This window comes from Rhinatrema bivittatum, chromosome 6 (assembly GCF_901001135.1).
Source record: "Rhinatrema bivittatum chromosome 6, aRhiBiv1.1, whole genome shotgun sequence".
NCBI classification, from domain to species: domain Eukaryota; kingdom Metazoa; phylum Chordata; class Amphibia; order Gymnophiona; family Rhinatrematidae; genus Rhinatrema; species Rhinatrema bivittatum.
The window spans coordinates 182,018,511-182,043,063 of NC_042620.1; the positions used below are offsets into that span (position 1 = coordinate 182,018,511).

At 51.7% G+C, this 24,553-nt stretch overlaps 1 protein-coding gene across 4 annotated transcripts in view; it reads right to left on the reverse strand.

The window, feature by feature from the left end:
- Positions 1-24,553, reverse strand: part of TRAK2 (trafficking kinesin protein 2) — a 248,713-nt gene that overhangs the window by 100,587 nt on the left and 123,573 nt on the right. For all 4 annotated transcript variants that reach the window (XM_029606260.1, XM_029606261.1, XM_029606259.1 and 1 more), the window contains one exon: positions 19,541-19,619. In XM_029606260.1, coding sequence (XP_029462120.1) covers positions 19,541-19,619 — 79 coding nt within the window. The remainder of the gene's footprint in view (positions 1-19,540; positions 19,620-24,553) is intronic.

Here is a 24,553-nt window from a genome sequence, read left to right on the forward strand (position 1 = left end):
ACGCAACTGGGCGGCGGACACGTCCTCCAAGTCGAGTCTGGGTTCCCTGCCTTTCAGGGGTAAATTCCTGTTCGGAGAGGATCTGGACCAGATCATCAAGTCTCTGGGGGAAAACGCGGTCCATCGCCTGCCGGAAGACAGATATCGCTCCACCAGGGCATTTTCGTCCTCCCGGACCAGAGCCAGAGCGCAAAGACGCTACAGGAATTACAGACCGGCGGCGTCTCGGCCCTCTACCTCCAGGTCTCAGCCCTGGTCACGCTCCTTTCGCGGGCGCCGCCCCGCGCGTCCCGCTTCCACGGCGGGACAACCTTCTCCCAAGTCCTCTCAATGATGTTCAGCTCGCCCTCTCCGCCGTCCCCAAGATTGGGGGGCGGCTGGCGTTCTTCTACAAGGAGTGGGCGCGGATCACCTCGGATCAGTGGGTCTTGGACACCATAGGACACGGCTACGCGTTGGAGTTTGTCCGCGCTCCCAAGGGACGGTTCGTCTTCTCCCCCTGCGGCTCGGCCATCAAACGAGGGGCGGTGCAGCTGACGTTGGACAGACTGTGGGAGATAGGCGCCATTGTGCCCGTACCCTCCGGAGAGGTGGGCTCGGGCCATTATTCCATCTACTTCGTGGTACCGAAGAAAGACGGTTCCTTCCGTCCCATACTGGACTTGAAGGAAGTCAACAAGTCCCTTCGGGTGGTCCGGTTCCGCATGGAAACGCTGCGGTCGGTGATCGCGGCGGTGCATCGGGGGGAGTTCCTGGCCTCCTTGGACCTGACGGAGGCCTACCTTCACATTCCCATCCGACGGGAGCATCATTGTCTTCTACGTTTCAAGATTCTGGATCAGCATTTCCAGTTTGTGGCGCTTCCGTTCGGTTTGGCAACGGCCCCGCACACCTTTACCAAGATCATGGTAGTCGTGGCGGCTGCCCTTCGGAAGGAGGGCATCCTAGTCCACCCTTATTTGGACGATTGGCTCATCCGAGCGAAGTCTTTTCAGCATGGACAGGCGGCTGTGGCCAGGGTGATAGAGTTTCTGCAGTCCCTGGGATGGGTGGTGAACTTCTCCAAGAGCTCCCTCGTGCCCTCGCAGCGCTTGGACTTCTTGGGGGCGACCTTCGACACACGTCTGGGCGCGGTTTTTCTACGTCGGGACAAGGCGCAAGCCCTGCGGGATCACATACAGCGGTTCTCTGCATTACCAGCTCCCACCTCCTGGGACTATCTGCAGCTCCTGGGGGTCATGGGTTCCACCATCGACATGGTTCCTTGGGCATTTGCGCACCTCCGGCCCCTGCAACGAGCACTGCTATCCCGTTGGAAACCACTTTCGCAGGACTACCAGGTGATACTGCCACTGCCCCAGTTTGCCAGGGACAGTCTGGCCTGGTGGATGGTCCCGGAGCACCTGGCTCGCGGCGTGTCCCTCGACCTACCGAATTGGGTAGTGGTCACCACCGACGCCAGTCTCTTAGGCTGGGGAGCAGTCTGCGACCGCAGCGCCACGCAGGGGACGTGGTCCGCGGAGGAGGCGAAGTGGTCCATCAATCGTCTGGAGACCAGAGCGGTCAGGCTGGCGCTTCTCCACTTCCTGCCACTCCTTCGGAATCGGGAAGTCAGAATCTTATCGGACAACGCGACTACGGTGGCCTACATCAACCGACAGGGCGGCACTCGCAGCCCGCAGGTCGCGCTCGAGGCGGCGATGCTGATGCAGTGGGCGGAACGACATCTGGCCCGTCTGGCGGCCTCGCACATCGCGGGCGTGGACAACGTCCAGGCGGATTTCCTCAGTCGCCAGCTTCTGGATCCCGGAGAGTGGTCCCTCTCCGACGAGGCCATGCAGCTGCTTGTTCGACGGTGGGGCTCCCCCCACCTGGATCTCATGGCGTCCGCCCAAAACACCAAGGCTCCTCGGTTCTTCAGTCGCCGAAGAGAACGGGGGGTGGAGGGCGTCGATGCTCTCGCGCTCCCGTGGCCAGCCGATCTGCTTCTATACGCGTTCCCCCCGTGGCCACTGGTGGGAAGGCTACTGCGACGGATAGAGGCTCATCGAGGGACTGTCATCCTGGTCGCGCCAGAGTGGCCAAGACGACCTTGGTTTGCGGACCTCCTTCACCTAGTAATCGACGGACCCATCCGGCTGGGACATCTGCCCCGCCTTCTCCACCAGGGACCGGTATTTTTCGACCGGGCAGAACTCTTCTGTCTTGCGGCCTGGCTTTTGAGAGGCGTCGACTTCGACGACGGGGATACCCGGAGGCGGTAGTGTCCACGCTGCTGCGTTCTCGGAAGACTTCGACGTCGGTGGCCTATGTGCGAGTCTGGAAGGTGTTCGAGCTGTGGTGTACCGGCCTGAACACAAGACCCTCGGAGGCGTCTGTCCCGCAGATCCTCCAGTTCCTACAAGCGGGGGTGGACAAGGGGCTCGCTTACAACTCCCTTCGGGTTCAAGTGGCCGCTCTTGGCTCCCTCCTGCGCGACGGAGGATCACTGTGTCAACACCCGGACATCGCCCGTTTTCTCAAGGGGGTCAAGCATTTGCGTCCTCCTTTGCGGGACCCTTGTCCCTCCTGGAGTCTCAACCTGGTATTACGGTCCATGTCAGGACCACCGTTTGAACCGCTGCGGAATGCGTCGATCAAGGATCTCACTCTCAAGACTGTGTTCCTGGTGGCCATCTGCTCTGCTCGGCGGATTTCGGAGCTCCAGGCTCTGTCGTGTAGAGAACCCTATCTCCGGTTCTCCGATTCGGGAGTTTCTCTCCGTACTGTGCCCTCCTTCCTTCCGAAGGTGGTGTCTGCGTTCCATGTGAATCAGACGGTGGAACTTCCATCTTTCTCTTCGTCTGAGCCGAGATCTCTTCGTCTTCTTGATGTTAAGCGCACCCTGCGTATCTACCTGGAGGCTACGAATGATTTCCGGACTTCTGACCATCTCTTCGTCCTTTGGTCCGGTCCCCGGAAGGGATCTCAGGCCTCGAAGACGACCATTGCCAGATGGCTGAAGGCCGGCGTTGCTGCTGCCTACATTGGCGCGGGGCGGACTCCTCCGCCCGGCATTGTAGCGCATTCTACACGGTCTCAGTCAGCCTCTTGGGCGGAGACCCGCTCGGTCTCTTCGCAAGAAATCTGCAGAGCGGCTACCTGGAAATCGTTGCACACGTTCTCAAGACACTATCGACTACACCTCGCCTCTTCCGTCCATGGACACTTTGGCGAACAGGTTCTACGAGCGGGCCTCGCAGGACCCCACCCGGTTTAGGGACGCTTGGGTACATCCCACGGTCTGGACTGATCCAGGTACGTACAGGGAAAAGAAAATTATTACTTACCTGCTAATTTTCGTTCCTGTAGTACCATGGATCAGTCCAGACGCCCACCGCATTTGGGTCTTTCTCATCCTGCTCAGCTGTCTCTTTTGGGCGCTGATTCGGCTCGGCTCAGCTGGTATATGCTCAGCTGGTATATGGTAGTGTCTTTTCTGCTGTTTCTTTCACGTGTTCCCTGTTTCATTGTTTATCACTGTTTTCTTGGGGGTTGACACGCGATGTGACCTCCCACCCGTTGGTGGGACGGTACAGTTTTTCTCTATTTAAATTCAGCGGCTTCATGTTGCCGTCTTGTTTAAACTTGATCCAATGCAGGGGTTTTCTGTTTACTCGGGCTTTGATATACTCGATACTGAACTCCTGCAGAGGGGGTAGTAGTACTTATGGTGACGCCCCCTCAGAGTTTTGGTCTGACTCCATCTGCTGGATTGGGGACATAACCCACGGTCTGGACTGATCCATGGTACTACAGGAACGAAAATTAGCAGGTAAGTAATAATTTTCTTATGTTTCTGTAACACTGCCCTGATTCAAAGTGCCTCTCTACAGTGGTATGTGTGTGTGTGTGTGTGTATATATATATATATATATATATATATATATAAATAAAGAGAGAGAGAGAGAGAGAGAGAGAGAGAGAGAGAGAGAGAGATACACCCCCCCCCTTCCCCGGGATGTATTAACCAGTGTTTGAAACAAAAAATAGTGCAAGTGCGAAAATTTAGCACGCCTTGCAGGGTAATTAGTTAACATGCCCCCCCCCCCTTTTTTTTTTTAAATCGCGGGTGCTATCTCCACTGATCACCTGCTCCCATAGGATCTCCAGAGGAAAGTAACGGTGCTATTCCTGAAGGATCAGGTCTAGGCACCGACGGCATCGATGGAGGCACCGATTGAGGACGATGCGGTATCGATGGTATCAGTGACATTGATGGGCGAGTCGGCGGTAAGATCCCAGACGGTCCAAGCATAGGTTCCGGCCTTGGTGCTTCCTCATCGTCCGATGACAAAGGAATCGGGGTAGAAGGCGTTGGACATACCGGTATCCTCGGTTCCACCGGTGGAAGGGCACCGATCAACGCATCCAGCCTGCCGAGCAGCGGTGCGAATGCCGTTGGAATCAGGTTGGCGACTGGAGCTTGCATCAGTGCTGGCGTCGGAGGCTGGAAACCCTGCAGTGCCTTTCCGATGGCCTCTTGGATCATCCAATCCAATTCCTTGCGGAAGCCTTGGGCGTGGAACCCCAGCTCCGGAGTAGGAGGCAGCACTGGCGTAGCCGGAGGGTCCACCGGTGAAAGTGGAGTCGCGGCTCCCTGCACCAATGTAGGTGGGGAACGCCTCGGTGACCCAGTCGAAGAGGAGGATGCGGCCTTCTCTGGACGGGATATCTTCGTCGGTGGCTCTGTCGACGCCAATGCCAAGAGCTTACCTGGATCAGCGGACTGAGCCTTCCGATGATGGTGTCGACGCTTTTCACGATGTTCTCCTTGGTCCTTCTCCGGAGCCAAAGAGGAAGTCGTCTATGCCTTTGGAGTAGTTGGTGCCGGGTGGACAGCACCGGTGTCTCGCTGCTGGCGAGAGGTCGATGGCACTGGCTCAGACAATGTCGAAGCGCTCGATGGAGTCTGTGGCTTTGCCTGAAAAAGAAACTGCATCTTCTCTGAGCGGGCCTTACGGCCCTTCGGTGTCATTTGGGCACATTTGGTGCAAATTAAGACGTCGTGGTCCGACCCCAAACACAACACACAGACCCTATGCAGGTCTGTGATGGACATTGTCCGAGGACAATCGGGGCACCGATGAAAAGCAGACGCCATGGCTTCGACAAAAATTTAGCCGTGGTGCTGGTAGGCCCCGAAGGGAAAACTCGACGGGAATCGACCGCAAATGAGGGTAAAGCCTTACCTTACGACTGCGGACTACGGAATCGATAGGGGGACCCATATGGGGTAGAATTTTTTGAAATAAGTTCTGTGAGGAAAATTCCTCTCAGGAATCTCTAGAGAGCTCCTTAACCCGTGTGGCTACTGCTGCGTGGAATAAAAGACTGAAGGGGGATCCTGATGATGTCACCCATATGTGAGGACTACCATCCTGCTTGTCCTGTGAGAAATCAATGCCTGCAACTTCCTTGCATAGCAACACTGTTGATATTGGTTGCTCAGCGATTGCTAGGGAAGCGGCAGCCATCTTGCCACCAATGCAAGATGTTATGGGAGTTTGGAGAGACAGTGTTTTGCACAAGTCAGTGCCGCTGTGATTATCCTCTGAGGGGCTTTTGGCAACAAGCTTCACTCCAAGAAAGGAATCAGGTACCTACACTCCCGATTTCTTTACATTTTTACATCAAGCCTTTAATGTCCTCAAGGGAAACCCTGAAAATATATCGACCCAAACTAAGGGAGCACATGAGATGCCAATTAACTATAATAAGAGAAAAATTGGCTCAGAAGACTATTATACTTATGATGAGACTACTGATTATATTCCTTTGCAATTGGATTATGATTATGGCTCTGAAGGTTTACTGGACTCAAATGAGGAAGGGAAGCTAGAATCAGGAGATGAAGAGACGGATTCAATTCGACTTTTTCATAAGGAAGAAGTTTCAGCATTAACTGCACATGTTACTTCAGCACTTAGGTTGTCAGAAGAAAGAGTTGAGGGGACCCCAGTTTGGGATCCAATCTTGAGAGGTTCAAAAAAGGGATGTTCTATTTTCCCTTTACATTCTGAAATTAAAGAAATGGTTTATTCAGAATGGGATTCTCTGGAATCCAGATACAAATGGCCTAGAGTTTTTACAAAATTATACCCACTCCTTCTGAGGTCCAAGAAACTTTCTTCTGCTTCCCAAAAGTGGATGCTATAGTTTCAGCAGCATCCAAAAAGACCACAATTCCACTTTATGGGATGCCCAAGATAGGAAAATAGAGGTATTGCTAAAAAATCTTTTTACCACAAACTCTTTTTCACTGTAAGTTGCAATATGCTCAAGTTATGTTTCTAGGGCATTGATTCGCTAGTTGCACCAGCTTGCTGATGAAGAAGAAACAGCTAGGTTGGAATCCGCAGCAGTTTATCTATCTGACAGCTTATATGATATGCTTAGACTATCAAACTAAATCATTTGTACTTTCAATAGAAGGCTCTTATGGCTTTGACATGGGGCAGTGGATGAATGTTCAAAATCTAGGTTGAGGAGACTACCTTTCAGAGGAAAAATGCTATTCGGGTAAGAATTAGATAAGTTAATGAACGATTTGGGGGAATCAAAAATTCATAGACTTCCTGAAGACAAACCTAGACCATCTTACTGCCCTAGCTGCTGTGGGAGTCTTTTTACAGGAGATAAAAGATACCGTTCAGCAAATCGAAATTTTCAGCAATCTTCAAGAATAAGGAGTGTCTCTCATTCCTTTCATGGGACAAGAAAAGCATGTTCAAATAAACCTCATCTATCCATTTCAAAGCAGGCTACTCAATAAAGAACAAAGGATTCACTCCTTGGAATTTCCAATTCCAACAGATAGCAGATTTCAGAGATTTTCCAAGGTGTGAATCCAAACAACAACAGATCAATGGGTTTTGAAGATTATTCATTACGAATACTCCCCACAATTTTTATTTCCAATAAGAGACCATTTTATGCTATCCCTAGTGGGATCCCTGGAAAAACTACAAACAATTCAGACAACACTGGAAACATTGATAAGATTAAATGCAATTTGCCCTGTACTTTTTACTGAAAACTGCAAAGGATATTATTCAATTTATTTTGTATTCCCAAACAAAGATGGAACCTACAGACCAATTTTGGATCTGAAAGGGATCAACAGGGGTCTAATTATTCCTCATTTCCATATGAAAACACTCAGAACTCCAATATCTTCTGTAACAGAAGGAAAATATCTTACATCTCTGGATCTCAAGGAATCATATTCACATTTCCATGAAAGAGAGTTAGCAGACTTGCTTACCTGTAACGGAAAATTAGTTTCTTACCTGATAATTTTCGTTCCTGTAGTACCAAGGATCAGTCCAGGACACCTGGGTTGTGACTCCGCACCAGTAGATGGAGACAGACTAAAACTTGTGGGCGGAGCCATATATAAGCCCCTGTGCCAGCCACAGCCCCCCAGTCATACGTAATGTCAAAGTAGAAAAAAATCCAAAAGCCAACATAGCTAACCATAGAAAACTTACTAAGTAAACGAAAATAACTCCAACACCCCTACAGGAAAACAGACTCCCCAACCGGGAGAGCAAACAAAACAAGGGGTCAGCGTATTAAAAACAACAATGAGCGGACTCTCCGTTACTATAGCGTAACACTGTGGGTGGGATCCTGGACTGATCCTTGGTACTACAGGAACGAAAATTATCAGGTAAGAAACTAATTTTCCTTTCCCTGTACGTACCAGGATCAGTCCAGGACACCTGGGATGTACCAGAGCTAAGTTATCGAGGGTGGGAAGCAGAGAGTCCCGCTCGGAGAACCCTCTCTCCAAAACCCCCAGTATCAGTGGCCTGAACATCCAATCGGTAATGTTTAATGAAGGTATGCAACGATTTCCAGGTAGCCGCCCTGCAAATCTCTTGAGGCGACACCTGAGAAGATTCCGCCCAAGACGCAGCATGAGATCTCGTCGAATGAGCTCGAAGACCCACCGGCGGAGATTTACCGCGCAGAATATACGCGGAACCAATGGCCTCCTTGAGCCAACGGGCGATCGTTGTGCGGGACGCCGCAGAACCTTTCTTCGGACCCGACGTCAACACAAACAGATGATCCGTCAAACGAAAAGAATTTGAGACCTCTAGATAGCGAAGAAGAGACCTCCGCACATCTAGTTTTCTCAAGTCCCTCAACTTCGGGTCGGAAGAATCCCCAACCGCGAAAGCGGGAAGTTCAATCGATTGATTCAAATGAAAAGGCGATACGACCTTAGGCAGGAAAGAGGGAACGGTCCGCAAGGAAACCCCTGAATCAGAAATGCGCAAGAAGGGCTCTCTACAGGACAGAGCCTGCAACTCGGAAACCCGACGAGCGGACGCAATCGCTACCAGGAATACAGTCTTCAACGTGAGATCTTTGAATGTAGAACGCTTCAAAGGCTCAAACGGAGCTGAGCATAGGGCCGAGAGCACCCAGTTGAGGTTCCAAGATGGACAAGGGAGCCGTAAAGGAGGACGGAGGTGCTTCACTCCCCTAAGAAAACGGGAGATATCCGGGTGGAGAGCCAGGGAGACTCCCCGGATTTTACCACGCAAACAACCAAGCGCCGCGACTTGGACCCGAAGGGAACTGCACGCTAAACCTTTGGCCAGCCCAGCCTGGAGAAAAGACAAAATATCAGGAATAGAAGCGGAAGTGGGATCCAGACCCCGCTCTACGCACCATTCTTCAAAAACTACCCAGACTCTAACATAAGCCAGAGATGTAGACTGCTTCCTGGATCTCAGCAACATGGCAACTACCGCATCTGAGTAACCTTTGCGCTTCAATCGATTCCTCTCAAAAGCCATGCCGCGAGACAGAAGTGATCCGCATCCTCTAAACAGACGGGACCCTGACGAAGGAGCCCCGGAAACCCCTGTAGACGAAGGGGCGGCGCCACCGACAATTGGATCAGATCCGCAAACCACGGACGGCGCGGCCATTCCGGCGCCACCATGATCACGTTGGACGGGTGCAATTCTATGCGCCGCAGGATTTTGCCGATCATGGGCCACGGTGGGAACACATAGAGTAGCACCTCCGCTGGCCAGGGAAGAGCTAACGCGTCGACCCCTTCTGCTCCTCTTTCTCGGCGTCGACTGAAAAATCTCGGAGCTTTTGAGTTGTTCCACGTGGCCATCAGGTCCATGTGGGGCGTTCCCCAAGTCCTGCAAATGAGAAGGAACGCTTCTTCCGCCAGCTCCCACTCTCCCGGATCCAGGTGGTGCCGGCTGAGGAAGTCCGCCTGGACATTGTCGACTCCTGCTATGTGAGACGCAGCGAGATCGCTGAGATGCCGCTCTGCCCAGGCCATCAAGGAACGCGCTTCCTCCGCTACTTGAGGGCTTTTCGTCCCGCCCTGGCGATTGATGTAAGCCACGGTGGTAGCGTTGTCCGACAATACTCGGATCGCCTTTCCTCGTACGAGGGGTAGAAAAGCTTGCAATGCCAGACGGACCGCCCTGGACTCTAGGCGGTTGATAGACCACCGGGTCTGATCTTCTGACCACAGACCTTGAACCGATTTCCCTTGGCAAACTGCACCCCAACCGGAAAGACTGGCATCCGTGGTCACCACTGTCCAGTTGGGAAGGAGAAGAGATACTCCACAGGAGAGATGTTTGGAATCCAGCCACCAGCTCAGGCTGGAGCGCGCCTGACTGTCGAGAGGCAGTGGAAGATAAAATTCCTCTGAAATCGGTTTCCAGCGGGAAAGCAATGAAGACTGCAGCGGCCGCAGGTGAGCGAATGCCCAAGGGACTAACGCCAGCGTGGAGGCCATAGATCCGAGAACCGTCAGGTAATCGCAGACTCGCGGACGGTGCTGAGACAAAAGACGTCGCACTTGAGACTGTAGTTTGCATATCCGTTCCTGAGAGAGAATCACTCTGCCCCGTTTTGTGTCGAAGACAGCTCCTAGATACTCCAAGGACTGAGTGGGTTCCAGATGACTCTTGTTGTAGTTGACTACCCAGCCCAGGGACTGCAAGAATTGAAGCACCTTGGCTACCGCCTGCCGACACAAGCTCTCTGACTTTGCCCGAATCAACCAATCGTCGAGGTAAGGGTGAACCAGGAGGCCTTCCCGACGTAAGTGCGCCGCCACCACCACCATCACTTTCGTGAATGTCCGAGGCGCTGTCGCCAGGCCGAACGGAAGAGCCCGGAACTGGAAGTGTCTTCCCAGAATGCAAAACCGCAGGAACCGCTGGAACGCTGGTTGGATGCCCACATGAAGGTAAGCTTCTGTGAGATCTAGTGACGCAAGGAATTCTCCTGGCCGCACTGACGCGATCACCGAACGAATGGTCTCCATCTTGAAGTGAGGGACCCGAAGGCATCTGTTGACTCCTTTCAGATCCAGAATGGGTCGGAAAGTGCCGTCTTTCTTGGGAACTATGAAGTAAATGGAATAACGGCCCTTGCCGTACTGATCGACCGGAACCGGAGAGATGGCCCCCAAGCTTTCTAGTTTTCGAATGGTGTCTAGCACCGCCACCTTCTTCATGGGATCCTTGCAGGGCGAGATCAGGAACTTGTCCGCTGGAATGCGAGCAAAATCTAACTCGTAGCCGTGTCTTATCACATTGAGGACCCACTGATCCGACGTAATGCTGGCCCATACCTCGAGGAACAAGGATAGACGCGCCCCCACGTTTGGGACAACGTGGTGAGGACGCAAGGAGGGATGGGCCGGCCGAACTTCATTGCGAAGGCTTGGACCCCGCACCCGATGGGGCCCCTCCTTGCCTGCCAAAGCATTTACCTCGAAAGGACTGCTGCCAGTGAGTGTTTCGAGAAGAGGACGATCTATAAGAGGACCCGGTGGATCTTTGCGGCCTGGACTTTCGGGGACCCCGGAAACGAGCTCTGCTGGAAAACGAAGAGCGCGCCCGGGCCCTATCCTCTGGCAGCTTAAACGCTCGGTTCTCGCCTAGCGAAACCATCAAGTCATCTAACTCCTTTCCGAACAGCAATTTCCCTTTAAAGGGTAACGCCCCGAGGTGAGCCTTGGACGAACCATCCGCTGCCCAGTTGCGCAGCCAAAGGAGACGGCGTGCCGACACTGCCGAAACCATGGACCTAGCTGAAGTGCGTAAAAGATCATGGAGCGCATCAGCCCCATACGCAATAGCTGCTTCCAACCTATCTGCTTGGGAAGACTCCTCCGGAGAGAGATCTGCATTAGCCTGCAGAACCTGGGCCCAGCGCAGACTAGCTCGCATGGCGAAGTTCGTGCAAATGGCGGCTCGCACTCCCAGGGCGGAAACCTCAAAAATCTTTTTGAGTTGTACCTCCAACTTCCGGTCTTGAATATCCCGGAGGGCCGTAGCTCCCGTGACCGGGATGGTAGACCTCTTCATGACAGCAGACACCGCCGAATCCACCTTAGGAAGTCTGAGGAGCTCCAGCGCCTCCTCCGGTAAAGGATAAAGTTTATCCATGGCCTTGCTGACTTTCAAACCCAGCTCCGGAGTATCCCATTCCTTGAATAGGATATCCGTGGATGAAAAATGAAAAGGGAAGGCGACCGCCGGCCCTGTGAGACCGAGCAGAACAGGATCCATATTCGCCTCCTGGCGGACCACCACCGGGGGAGCCTCAATCCCCAGCTCCTGGAGAATGGCTGGGATGAGAGGTGACAGTTCCTCCCTGCGGAATAGCCGAACTACTTTGGGGTCGTCCCCGTCTAAGGCCTGTGCACTTTTCCCTGCACTGGGCTGCGCCGTTCCATCCGGTGCTGCCGTCCCGGCCCCCATCAGGGGCTCTTCGGAGGCCTCAGAATCCGTTCCGGAAAAATCCTCGGAATCCGATTCTTGCGGGAGCCCCCGGGGAAGTCGCTTGTCCCTGGACGAGCCCTGGGCCATTTCCGCACTCTTCCTGGCCTTCTTTTTCCGTGGTGGGGACTTGCGGACAGCCGCACGCGAGATTTTCCCCCGTATGCGCTTGTTGCGCTTATATTTGAGGACTTTGCGCAGCAACAGCGCAAAGTCCTCAGAAAATTCTCCGGAATCCGCTGAATCGCTACACGAATCCTCCTGGGACCGAATCCCCTCCGAGGGGACCTCTCCCGCCTTGGCACGCTGCGGGGAAAGCGCGGGAGGCAGAGACGAAGCCCCCACCGTCTCCCTGGAAATTTCCCGGCCGGTGGCCAAAATGGCTGCCACTCCCGCGCTAAGCGGGAACAGCTCCTGAGGCGTGTCAGAGGGGCCCCCACCTCGCGGCGGCGATCGCACGACCCTGGACCGAGCTCCCCGAGGTGCTGCTGAGGTGCCCTCATCACCCGGGACACAAGCCGAACAAAGGCTGTCCCGGGAGAGACGCGCGCGCGCCGAGCCGCAGGCCCTGCACTGCGAACCGCAAGGCATGCCGGCGAACGCGGGAAACAGAGGCGCGACGAAAAAAAGTTACCTCAGAGGAAAAAAATTGAAAATTTAAAAAATGATCAAAAAGGAAAATTAGTTTCTTACCTGATAATTTTCGTTCCTGTAGTACCAAGGATCAGTCCAGGACACCTGGGTTGTGACTCCGCACCAGTAGATGGAGACAGACTAAAACTTGTGGGCGGAGCCATATATGCCCCTGTGCCAGTCACAGCCCCTCAGTCATACGTAATGTCAAAGTAGAAAACATAACCAGAGAACTAAAACCAAAACTAGCTATAAACCGCTAATAGAACGGGGAAAGAAACACCCCTTCAGGAAACGTACTCTCCCACCGAGAGAGCGAAACAAGCGGACAAGATTAACCCAGAATAGTGAGCGGACTCTCCGTTACTTCAGCGTAGCACTGCGGGCGGGATCCTGGACTGATCCTTGGTACTACAGGAACGAAAATTATCAGGTAAGAAACTAATTTTCCTTTCCCTGTACGTACCAGGATCAGTCCAGGACACCTGGGATGTACCAGAGCCAACTTACCGAGGGTGGGAAGCAGAGAGTCCCGCTCGGAGTACCCTCTCTCCAAATCTCCTGGAATCGGTAGCCCGGACATCCAACCGGTAATACCGGATTAAAGGTATGCAACGACTTCCAGGTAGCCGCCCTGCAAATCTCTTGAGGCTACACCTGAGAAGCTTCCGCCCAAGACGCAGCTGGAGAGCGAGTCGAGGGAGCCCGAAGACCCACGGGAAGCGGTTTACCCCCGCACCAAGTACGCCGAACCAATGGCCACCTTGAGCCAACGGGCAATCGTCGTGCGGGACGCTGCAACTTTCTTTGGACCAGAAAACAAAACAAACAGATGATCTGTGACCCGAAATGGATAAGTGACCTCCAGACAGCGAAGGAGGGATCTCCGCACGTCAAACTTCCGTAACTCCCACGCTTCTGGATCAGAGGGCACCCCGACCGCGAAAGCGGACAGCTCAACCGATTGAAAAACATGGAAGGCCGACACCCCTTTCGGCAGGAAGGAAGGAACCGTCCGCAAATAAACTCCGGAATCGGAAATACGCAAGAAGGGTTCCCTACAGGACAAAGCCTGTAACTCCGAAACATGCCGTGCCGAAGCAATTGCCACCAAGAACACAGTCTTTAACGTGAGAACCTGAATATTTAAGCGGTTCAAGGGTTCAAACAGCGCCGCGCATAAAGCAGAGAGAACCGAATGGAGGATCCAAGCCGGTCAGGGGAGACGCAATGGAGGACGAAGGTGCTTAGCTCCCCGAAGGAAACGGGAGATATCCGGGTGAAGAGCCAGGAAAGTACCACGTACCTTACCTCGCAAACAACCAATCGCCGCCACTTGGACCCGTAGAGAACTGCAAGTCAGACCTTTGGCAAGACTTGCCTGGAGGAACGCCAGAATGTCGGAGACAGAAGCCGCAGTAGGGACCACCCCACGCTGCACTCACCATTCCTCAAAATCCACCCAGACACGGACATAAGCCAGGGACGTCGCCTGTTTCCTGGAACGTAGCAACGTGGCTACCACCGCATCTGAGTAACCTTTTCTCTTCAGCCGATTCCTCGCAAAACCATGCCGCGAGACAGAAGTGATCCGCATTCTCCAAATAGACGGGGCCCCGATGGAGTAGACCCGCCATTCCCTGGAGCTGAAGGGGTGCCACCACTGTGAGCTGGACGAAGTCTGCGAACCATGGCTGGCGCGGCCACTCCGGTGCCACCAGGATCACGTTGGCTGGGTGCAACTCTATGCGCCGCAGAATCTTGCCGATCATCGGCCACGGGGGAACCACGTACAGCAGAACATCCGTCGGCCCGGGGAGCGCCACCGCATCGACGCCTTCTGCCCCCCTTTCTCGACTTCGACTGAAACATCGCGGAGCCTTCGCGTTGTGCCACGTGTCCATCAGATCCATGTGGGGCACTCCCTATGTTTCGCAAATGAGAAGAAACGCTTCGTCCGCCAGCTCCCACTCTCCGGGATCCAGGCGATGCCGGCTGAGAAAAAAATCCGCCTGAACGTTGTCGACTCCTGCACTGTGAGAGGCTGCTATGTTGCTGAGATGTAGCCCTGACCAGGCCATCAAGCGCTGAGCCTCCTCCGCCACCTGTGGGCTCCTTGTCCCGCCCTGGCGGTTGATGTAGGCCACGGTGGTCGCGTTGTCCGACAACACTCGCACTGCCCTTCCCTGCACTACCGGTAGGAAGGCTTGCAGAGCCAGACGGACCGCTCTGGTCTCTAGTCTGTTGATAGACCACTGGGCTAGCGACACTGACCATAGGCCTTGGACCGAGGTCCCTAGGCAGACCGCTCCCCCACTGAAGAGACTGGCCTCCGCGGTCACCACCGTCCCATTGGGCACCAGAAGAGACATTCCAGAGGACAGATGACTGGAATCCAGCCACCAGAGCAGGCTGGACCTCGCGAGTCCCCCTAGTGGAAGCGGTAAATGGAACTCCTCTGAAACCGGCGCCCAGCAAGATAGTAAAGACGACGGTAAAGGCCGCAGATGAGCGAACGCCCAGGAAACCAGCGCAAGTGTGGAAGCCATAGAGCCCAGGACCGTAAGGCAGTCGCAGACCCGCGGCCGGCGGAGAACAAGAAACGCCTTACTTGAGCTGGCAGCTCTTATCTCCGTTCATGTGACAGGAACACCAAGCCCTGCGACGTGTCGACAACGGCTCCCAGATATTCCAAGGTCTGCGAGGGTGTCCGAAGACTCTTGTTGAAGTTGACCACCCATCCTAGGGACTGCCAAGGTGTAGGACCCTGGCCAACTGACAACCGACATTGATCCTCGGGCTTCGCCCGAATCCAATCGTCCAGGGAAGGATGGACCAGGAGACCTTACTGGCACAGCCGCGCCGCCACCGTGACCATCACCTTCGTGAATGTACGGGGGCCGTCGCGAGACCAACCGGGAGCGCTTGAAACTGGCAATGCCGTCCTAGAACACAGAACCTGACGAAGTGCAGGAACGACGGCTGCATGCCTATGTGAAGATACGCCTCCACGAGATCTAGGGAGACCAGAAACTCGCCGGGCCGCCCCGCAGCCATTACCGACCGAATCGACTCCATTGTGAAGTGATAAACGGGAAGGCATCGGTTCACTCCACCAAGATCCAGAATAGAGCTGTCCGTGCCGCCTGTCTTGGGGACGACGAAGTAAATGGAGTAACGGCCCCTGCCGTGTGGTTGACCGGAACGGAGGAGGCAGCCGAGTCTGATCACGCGGAGGACCCACTGGTCTGACGTTACACCGGCCCATCTCTCTACAACCGAAATCAACCGCGCCCCGACGTTGGGAACGGCGTGCTGTGGCTGCGGTGAGAGAGCGAGAGGCCGACCATCTTTTATTGCGAAGCTTAGGACTCCTGCGCTCGCCGGGGCTCCCTCGTTTCCCCCCGAAAAGACTGCTGCTGCCATGGCGGGGACCGGGAGGAAGAAGCCCTATATGACTGACCAGGAGACTGTTGAGGACGCGACGTCCTGGGATCACGAAAGTGGGACCTGGCCGAAAACGAATACCGCGCCCTGAATTTATCCTCGGGCCTCGGGAAATCATTCGATCTCCGGCAAGGGAGAGAGCTTACCCATAGCGTTCGTGACCTAGAGGTGCAAAACCGGAGTATCCTATTCACGATAGAGCAGGGCTGACACAGAGAGGTGAAAAGGAATGAAGCCCAGCCGAGACTACCCCCAGCGGGGTGGCGATGCCCCACCCCTCCAGGATGGCGGGAATCAGGGGCCAGCTCCTTCCTGATGAAGAGGCGGATTAAGCTCGAGTAATCCCCTTCCGAAGGCAGTGTCTGCCCCGCCGCCCCCTGCGGCGGCGTGCCATCCCCCTCAGCCCCCCTGGGAGGCGGGGAGGACGCCTTGGAAATCTGCGGACCCGACGATTCCGATGTAGACCTCTCCCCCAGCCCCCCTCGGAGGAGGGGAGGGCACCGAGGAAATACCGGATCCGACGAGACAGAGGCAGGGTCCGTGCCCAAGCTAGGCGGTAGGGCCCCCCTTGGCGGTAGGGCCCCCAACAGGCGTTTGGCTATGAATCGGCCCGCCGCGATCCGCGGCCGAGTACGCGTCCGGTCCAAACTGATAGGCCTCTCTGACCCCCCGCCTGGCCAGAAGGTCACTTGTGGGCTCTGCGTGCCTTCAAGGCCCTAAGCCAGGCCACAAGAAAACCAGGGCAAAGAGCGTTTCTCCCCCAGCCCTCCCCCCCCACCGCCTCCGATGGCAAACAGACCGCGGAGTCGGCCGCTGGGGGGGGAACGGAAACTAGGGAAACCCTGGGACCTGCTGCGCTCGGTGTTGCGCGCGATGGTGGGCCCAAGATGGCCGACGTTCCCGCCAATTTCGCGCGAGAGGTCGGCGTCTTTTTTTTTTTTTTTTTTTAAATCTTTTCCCGCGGCAGACAGGAACTGCCTGGGGAAGGCCGCCGGACGGTCCCCGACCGCAACCGCGAGAGGCTGCCGCCGACCAAGCACCTCCCCGAAGTCAGGCCGCCGATCCTGCGCCCCCCCTTACCGCCGCCTGAGGAAACTGCGCTCGCTAGAGGCGCGCGGCGCTGGAGCCGCAAGTCGAGCAGGCCGACCCAAGCAGCCTGCTCGGAAGAGAGCACTCCCCACGCTTCAACGAAAACGCCAAGTAAAAGGAGAGAAGGTGAGAGGGAGAGAGGGAAAAACGCCGAAACGACCGCTGCAGCAAAGACCCCGGCACACTAAAAAGAAAACTGCACCTTTTTTTTTTTTTTTTAAACCGAGCTGTCCCTCGCAGCGGTCCGGCGGTCCGACCGGGGCGAGAGAACCGAGCCGCAGGCCCTGCACTGCAAACCCCGAGGCATGCCGACGAATGCGGGAAAACGGAGGCGCGCCGAACAAAATCACCACACGGGAAAAAAAAAAAAAAATTTAAAATAACTAAACGGCGCAATTCGGCGACCTCCCCCCTGCTGGCGACGCCCCCCCCACCGACCGAAACGGAGCGGCAACGCCAGACAACAGAGAGCCGCAAGAAATAAAAGTAAAACTTTTTTTTTTTTTTTTTTTTTTTTTACACAAAAAAACACGCTGTCCCTGGTTCTGAAAGCCCTATTTCCTGCAGGGGTGAGTGAACCAGGCTCCCTGGTGTCACCCCTGACGCTGCCACTAGCTCAGCCGGGTCCTCAACCCTGGCAGCGGCCTCAACCGGGGGAGGGTAGTCCCCTCAGGACCTCTCAACCCCCCTGGGAGGCAGGGCACCCGGGACTAAGGATTAAAACAAACCCCAATTTAACATAAAACAACTAGGCCTAACAAAAACAAGCCCAAAAATCAAACCTGACTAACCACCAGAATCAGGTCAGGCAGGGCTGTGACTGGACCTGCACCATCTACTGGAGACAGAGTAAGACTGAGGGGCTGTGACTGGCACAGGGGCATATATGGCTCCGCCCACAAGTTTTAGTCTGTCTCCATCTACTGGTGCGGAGTCACAACCCAGGTGTCCTGGACTGATCCTGGTACGTACAGGGAACGGCGCAATTCGGCGACCTCCCCCCAGCTGGCGACGCCCCCTCACCGACGAAAACGGAGCTGCAACGCCAAGGAACGGAGAGCCGCAAGAAAATAAAAGTAAAACTTTTTTTTTTTTTTTTACAGAAAAAAACGCGCTGTCCCTGGTTCTGAAAGCCCTTTTTCCTGCAGGGGTGAGTGAACCAGGCTCCCTGGTGTCACCCCTGACGCTGCCACTAGTTTAGCCGGGTCCTCAACCCTGGCAGCGGCCTCAACCGGGGGAGGGTAGTCCCTCAGGACCTCTCAACTCCCCTGGGAGGCAGGGCACCCGGGAAAGAATTAAAAACAAAAACCCCAATTTAAACAATTAAACTAAGACAAAAAACTAACTCAAAATCAAACCTGACTAAACACCAGAATCAGGTCAGGCAGAGGCTGTGACTGGACCTGCACCATCTACTGGAGACAGAGTAAGACTGGGGGGCTGTGGCTGGCACAGGGGCTTATATATGGCTCCGCCCACAAGTTTTAGTCTGTCTCCATCTACTGGTGCGGAGTCACAACCCAGGTGTCCTGGACTGATCCTGGTACGTACAGGGAACAGGTGTTCTCACAGGACAGCAGGATGTTAGTCCTCACATATGGGTGACATCATCAGGATGGAGCCCAATCACGGAACACTTTTGTCAAAGTTTCTAGAACTTTGACTGGCACCACTGAGCATTCCCAGCATGGTACCAACCCTGCATCCAGCAGGGGTCTCCCTTCAGTCTCATGTATAGTAAAAATACATGCGAAAAATAAAATAACAAATCGCAAGCGTACCCAACGGGTGGGTTTCGTGAGGACTAACATCCTGCTGTCCTGTGAGAACACCTGTTATAGTAAGCAACTCTGCTTTCTCACAGGTCAAGCAGGATGGTAGTCCTCACATATGGGTGAATAGCGAGCTGAGGATGCCCGAGCAATGTACCAAAAGCACCCAAAGTGTATCTTTTCAGCAGGTGGGTATGACCAGCAGGAGGCTGGAAGAGATTTATTTTAATGATGGCACCAACCTGGAAGAAAGTTTAATTGGCACCTATACTACAATTTCTGGCAGAATCATAATAAAACACTTATCGCATTTACTTCTCTTTCTAACCCCCTTCTCCTCACTAATATGCTGATCTTAGGTTGAGAAAGTTTGGCAAGTAAAAATGTTTTTATGTAGTGCAACTAGCCTTGAAATGTCATGCCCTATTATATATCATATTTGTCATCTAATGCTACTTGAAGAGGAGGTTTGAAATTAAAAGTAAAATAGCTATTTTACAATATACTATGTTATTCTATGTTGCTGGAAACTGTTTTGATAACCAGTTTGGATAGCACAAAGAAATGTCACTCACCAAAGCTAAAATTGTACAACCACCACCTTATACATCAATTCTACCCTCCCCACAATAGCACTGAGAATTTGGTAGTTTTATGAAAACAAGATTTCCAGACTCCAACTTCATGGTTTAACCTAATATATTCAGAAAATACAAGTATGAGCTCAAACCCTTCTTTGCGGCTCTCACTGAGAACTGTAATATAGACACTCACGAATCTCGTTCACGCAGTCTATCACAAGCTGCTGCTCCTTCTCTTCATAAGTAATGGTTTCTGTCTTCAGATGAGAAGCCTAGGAAAATAAAATAAAGGACTATTTATAAGATTTTTTTTACAGGACTTCACAGTTCTCTGAAGCAACAAAAACAAACTTTTCATTTTTGCCAGCCCAATGGACTACTGGCACTTGCAGAATTATATAGGAGAATAGAGTATGAGCTTCAATCTCTCTCAATTTCTCTTACTGGTGTGGGACGATGAGGAGCAAAGAAAAAGAGGAGCTTTTCTGGCTCCTCGAAAGGGCTGTCTTCGGGGTCCTAGTCTGACCATCTAGCTCGACTTATCTCTGGGCCACTGCCTACTAGTGCCCTCTTCTCTGTGGCCTTCTGTTTCTGTCCTCCAGCAGGGTTTGGACTCTAGGTTCCTCATTAGCTTTTCCAGATTCTCTCCAAAGAGTAATTTCCTCTTGAAGAGGAGCTTACTCAGCTTAGCTTTTGACGCTGAGTCTGATGCCCAATTTTTTATGGTTTGGCTTCAGCAGCACAAATTAGGTCGAAAAATCCTCCCCCTCTCTCTCAGCTGCCTCCACCTCTGAAGCAGCTGGAGAGTGGGCAGGGGCCTGACTCATGATGATTAGAGGCTCCGAGAATATCAATAACACCAGACAAGCTAGCGGGAGGAAAATTGCCAGGCCTCCCCTTAACTGCATTCTCTCACGGCACCATTGCAATTGCAGCAATACAATCCTGCTACAGTGGGGATGCGCCACACTCCATGTGTGAGGCATTTTCTCCCCCTCTCTATATCATTGAGGCTTACCTCGGGTGGGGGTGTTCAGGGCTTTGGGCCAGGTCCACAGTATTAGGCTTCTAAGGCCTACTTACTGCCGCCGCTTGCACCACTTTCTGCTCCTTTTCTTTTTCTCAGTCGAGAAATACAAAGCTGTTGGCCTGATCACCAAGGGAGGAGGGAAAAGCGACCCTAGGAGGGCCATCGTCCCAGGGAGGATCTCCCAGTGAAAGTGACTTCAGACAGGCTGTCACCCTTGCCAATTCCTCCTGCTAAACCAGCTCCACCTATTATCTGCTGGAGGCAAAGAACTACTGTCTCCTTCCATGCTGAACCAGCCTATATAGAGAGACTTCAGGGAAAAGGTCAGGAATTCTGCCATCTGCTGGTAGGGGGACGAAACTCACTGTGAAGACTGGTCTGGCAGGACGAAGAGGAAAGACTACTTAAGTAAAACCTGACACCTAATGTAAAAAGCATAATCAAGAATAAGGCCATAACCTGCATAAAGGGGTCATCTATTGAGATGAGAAATAAATCAGTTGTAATGTTGTGCAGCAAACCATTACTGAGAGAGTCCCAACAATAAGGAGACAAGGAGAAAAAAACCCCTTCTCCTTGGAAAAAACAAAATCGCTTCATAGGGTGATGTCACTGGTAGATGAATCTTTCAAAAGATCAAGGATGCCAAAAATAATTAGAAAAATCCAAAATATCAAGCTGAAACATGCTGCACTAACAGAAAAGGACCTTAAATTCATATCAAAATACACTGAAAATAATAGCAGAAGCACCAAAGTTGCACAGATACAAAGAAAATAGAAATGAGACTCCCCTTTAGGGCAGATTTTCAAAAACATTCATGCGCATAAGATGCAGTTTTATGCACGTAAATGGACTTTTGAAAATTACCCGAAGGGGCATGTTTATAAAAAGTACACACAAAAGCAGTTCTGTGCGGATTTGTATGTGCACTTTCCTCTTGGCAGTGTGGAACTGCACATAAATCTATTCACATACATTTATATCTGCTAATGAGCAGGTGTAAATATGTGCACACATGCTTTGCTGTTTTCCATGTGTGTATGCTAATTCTCAAAGTGGATATATTCATATAAGTCCACTTTGAAAATTAGACTTAAAGTCTGAGAGTACTTAGTACATGAAACTTGCAGCCCACTGAAAACTACCCTCCCTGAGAGAACCCAAAGCAAGGAACTGGAGAAGAATATCCCAAAAACACAGATGAATAACAACCTTTTTATTCAGTTTTCATTTTATTTTTCCTGGGAATTTATCAGTATTTATTACAACAAAAACAAAAACAGGAGAAATAAGAGGAAAAAAGTGACTCCTCATTTTTCCAGATAAATATTTATGTTCTTGTAATAATCACTGTTAAATTCCCAGGTAAAATAAAATAACTGTAAATGAAGATCCCTATCTACAATCTATAAGTTATTCACTGCAATAGATGCAGACAGAATATTTGATCACATTGACTCTAATTTCATGGTGAAAGAACCAAAGACCAGCTGATGCTGAATACAGCAATCATGGGCGGCTGTAAAAAAAAATAAAAAAAAATTAAATTAAAACTTCAGTATAGCATGCATTGATTTATAAGAAAGCTTTTGATAGCATCCCACATTCTTGGATAATAACTTGCCTTGAAATGTACATAGAGAACCCTGCATTAATAGAGTACATCAAGTTCATCATGAAAATGTGGCAGACTATATGCCACCTGAATTATGAAAATAGACAATTTTGTCATTCCTATCATCAAGATCCAGTGAGGAATATTTCAGGGAGATTCCCCGTCACCACTCTTGATTTGTCTGCCATTAAAGCTACTAAATACTCTAACTCCTTCGGCCACCTATTTGTAGATTACTTGAAACTTTACAGCTTCTGTGAAGGTCATTTAACTGAATAACTCCAAGTAGTGAAGAGCTATTCAGATGATATTCCCAATGACATTTGCCTTCTTTAGAGGAAAATGAGGCAAATCTAAAAACATCTCTATTACTAAAGACTGTAGTATAAAGGATCTTGAGCAGAAAGGTATACATAAATATTTAGGTGTAGAGGAAGGTGTAACAGGCAAGCATATATTGACTGAAAAGATAAGCAAAGAGTACTACAGGAGACCAAAACAGATACTGAAAAGTGCTTTAACAGCACAGAATAAGATACAAACCATCAAAGGATTTACAACCCCTGCACTTGCATTCAGATTTTGAATCTTATACCTGCCCCATAAAGATTTTAAAAACTGGACGTAAGAACAAGAAAACCACTCCATGCCCATCAGGTAATTTATAAGAGCCAGTGATTGCTGAGAATCTACATCCCAAGAGTTGAAGGTGGATTGGGTCTTATAGAAATATAGAACATGATGGAAGATAAAGACCATACGGCCTATTCAGTCTGACCATCCACATCTCCTGTTCAGCTTTATAGCTCCTTCCTCTCTCTCAGAGATTCTCAGTATGTCCCATGTTCTCTTGAATTCTACCACTATAGGCCTCTAGGCATATGTAACATCATCAAATGACTCAAGAATTCAAAGGGTGCTGAAGTACGAATGTGAATGGCCAAAATCGGTCTCTATCCTGTAACGAACAAGTGTTCCAATGAAAAGAAGGAATGAGTTGGAATCCATCAACACTTGGAGAAAGAAACAAACAGAATTTGCAGAAGAAAAGAAAAAAAAACTTTAAAGTATCAGGCCAGCAAGCATGGAAAAACAATTGGCAAAAACATAAATATAGTGAGACATGCAAAGAATTACTTCACAAATCCGTGTAGATCAAAATGTGTCACAGAAATGGCTAAGAAGAGGTGAACTTAAAGCTAAAGATGAGGGATTGATAACTGCAGACAGGTCATTGAACTATAGAAAAAATGGCTCACAGCCAGCATTGGGAAAAAAAAACCCAGTGAAACAGATAACTGCAGATTCTGTAAAACTGGAAACAGTTACACATCTCATTGCTGGATGTGAGATATTGATATCAGACAGCTGTATATTGAAAGGCATAACAAGATGGCACCACTCTTCCACTGGAAACTGTGTAAACACTAAAATTGCTGTACCAGAAAAACAATGAGATCACAACACTGGCAAAATTGTAGAGAATGAAGAAGTTGTCATCACTTGGGACCTTGTAACGGACATTGTGGTAAAAGGGAAAAACACAAAAATGTCATTGCTGATAGAAGTGTCAGTACTAAGGGGTGGATTTAGGCGAGCAGGGCCCTGCGCGCCGGTGAGCCTATTTTACATAGGGCCCTGCGCGCGGTGAGCCTATTTTACATAGGCGCGCGCAGAGCCCCGGGACTCGCGTAAGTCCCAGGGTTCTCCGAGGGGGGCGGGCCCGAACCGCGCGGCGTTTAGGGGGCGTGCCGGGAGCGTTTCGGGGGCGGACCCGGAGGCGTGGTTACGGCCCGGGGCGGCCCGGGGGTGTGGCCGCGCCCTCCGGACCCGCCCCCAGGACGCGTTCCGGCGCGCAGGAGGCCCGCTGACGCGGGGGGATTTACGCCTCCCTCTGGGAGGCGTAAATCCCCCGACAAAGGTAAGGGGGGGGCTTAGACAGGGCCGGGTGGGTGGGTTAGGTAGGGGAAGGTGAGGGGAGGGCAAAAGGAAGTTCCCTCCGAGGCCGCTCCGATTTCGGAGCGGCCTCGGAGGGAACGGGGGTAGGCTGTGCGGCTTGGCGCGCGCCGGCTATACAAAATCGATAGCCTTGCGCGCGCCGATCCAGGTTTTTAGCAGATACGTGCGACTCCGCGCGTATCTACTAAAATCCAGCGTACTTTTGTTTGCGCCTGGAGCGCAAACAAAAGTAGGCCTATTCGCGGAGTATGAAAATCCGCCCCTTAGTGACTAATGTGGAACATATGCAGGGAGAGAAGATCCTTAAGTACTTAGGGATGTAATTAAAAACTATCGAAGATATAGAAATATCCCACTGGCCTGATTAAAAATAACTTCCAGGTGCAGCTATATATGTTGCCTATACATTTTACATGCTATGAACTCTAGAAGCTGCATTAGCAGTAAATTTGAAAGACTGAGCTTATTCCCAACATACCCTGGCTTAGGAATGAAATTCATTCCTGTCAAAGTGCACACAAGACAAACCCATTTGAAGACACTGTTCCTGGGAAAACTGATTTTTAGTGTAGTTTTTATTTTTGTGTGTATTTTCACTC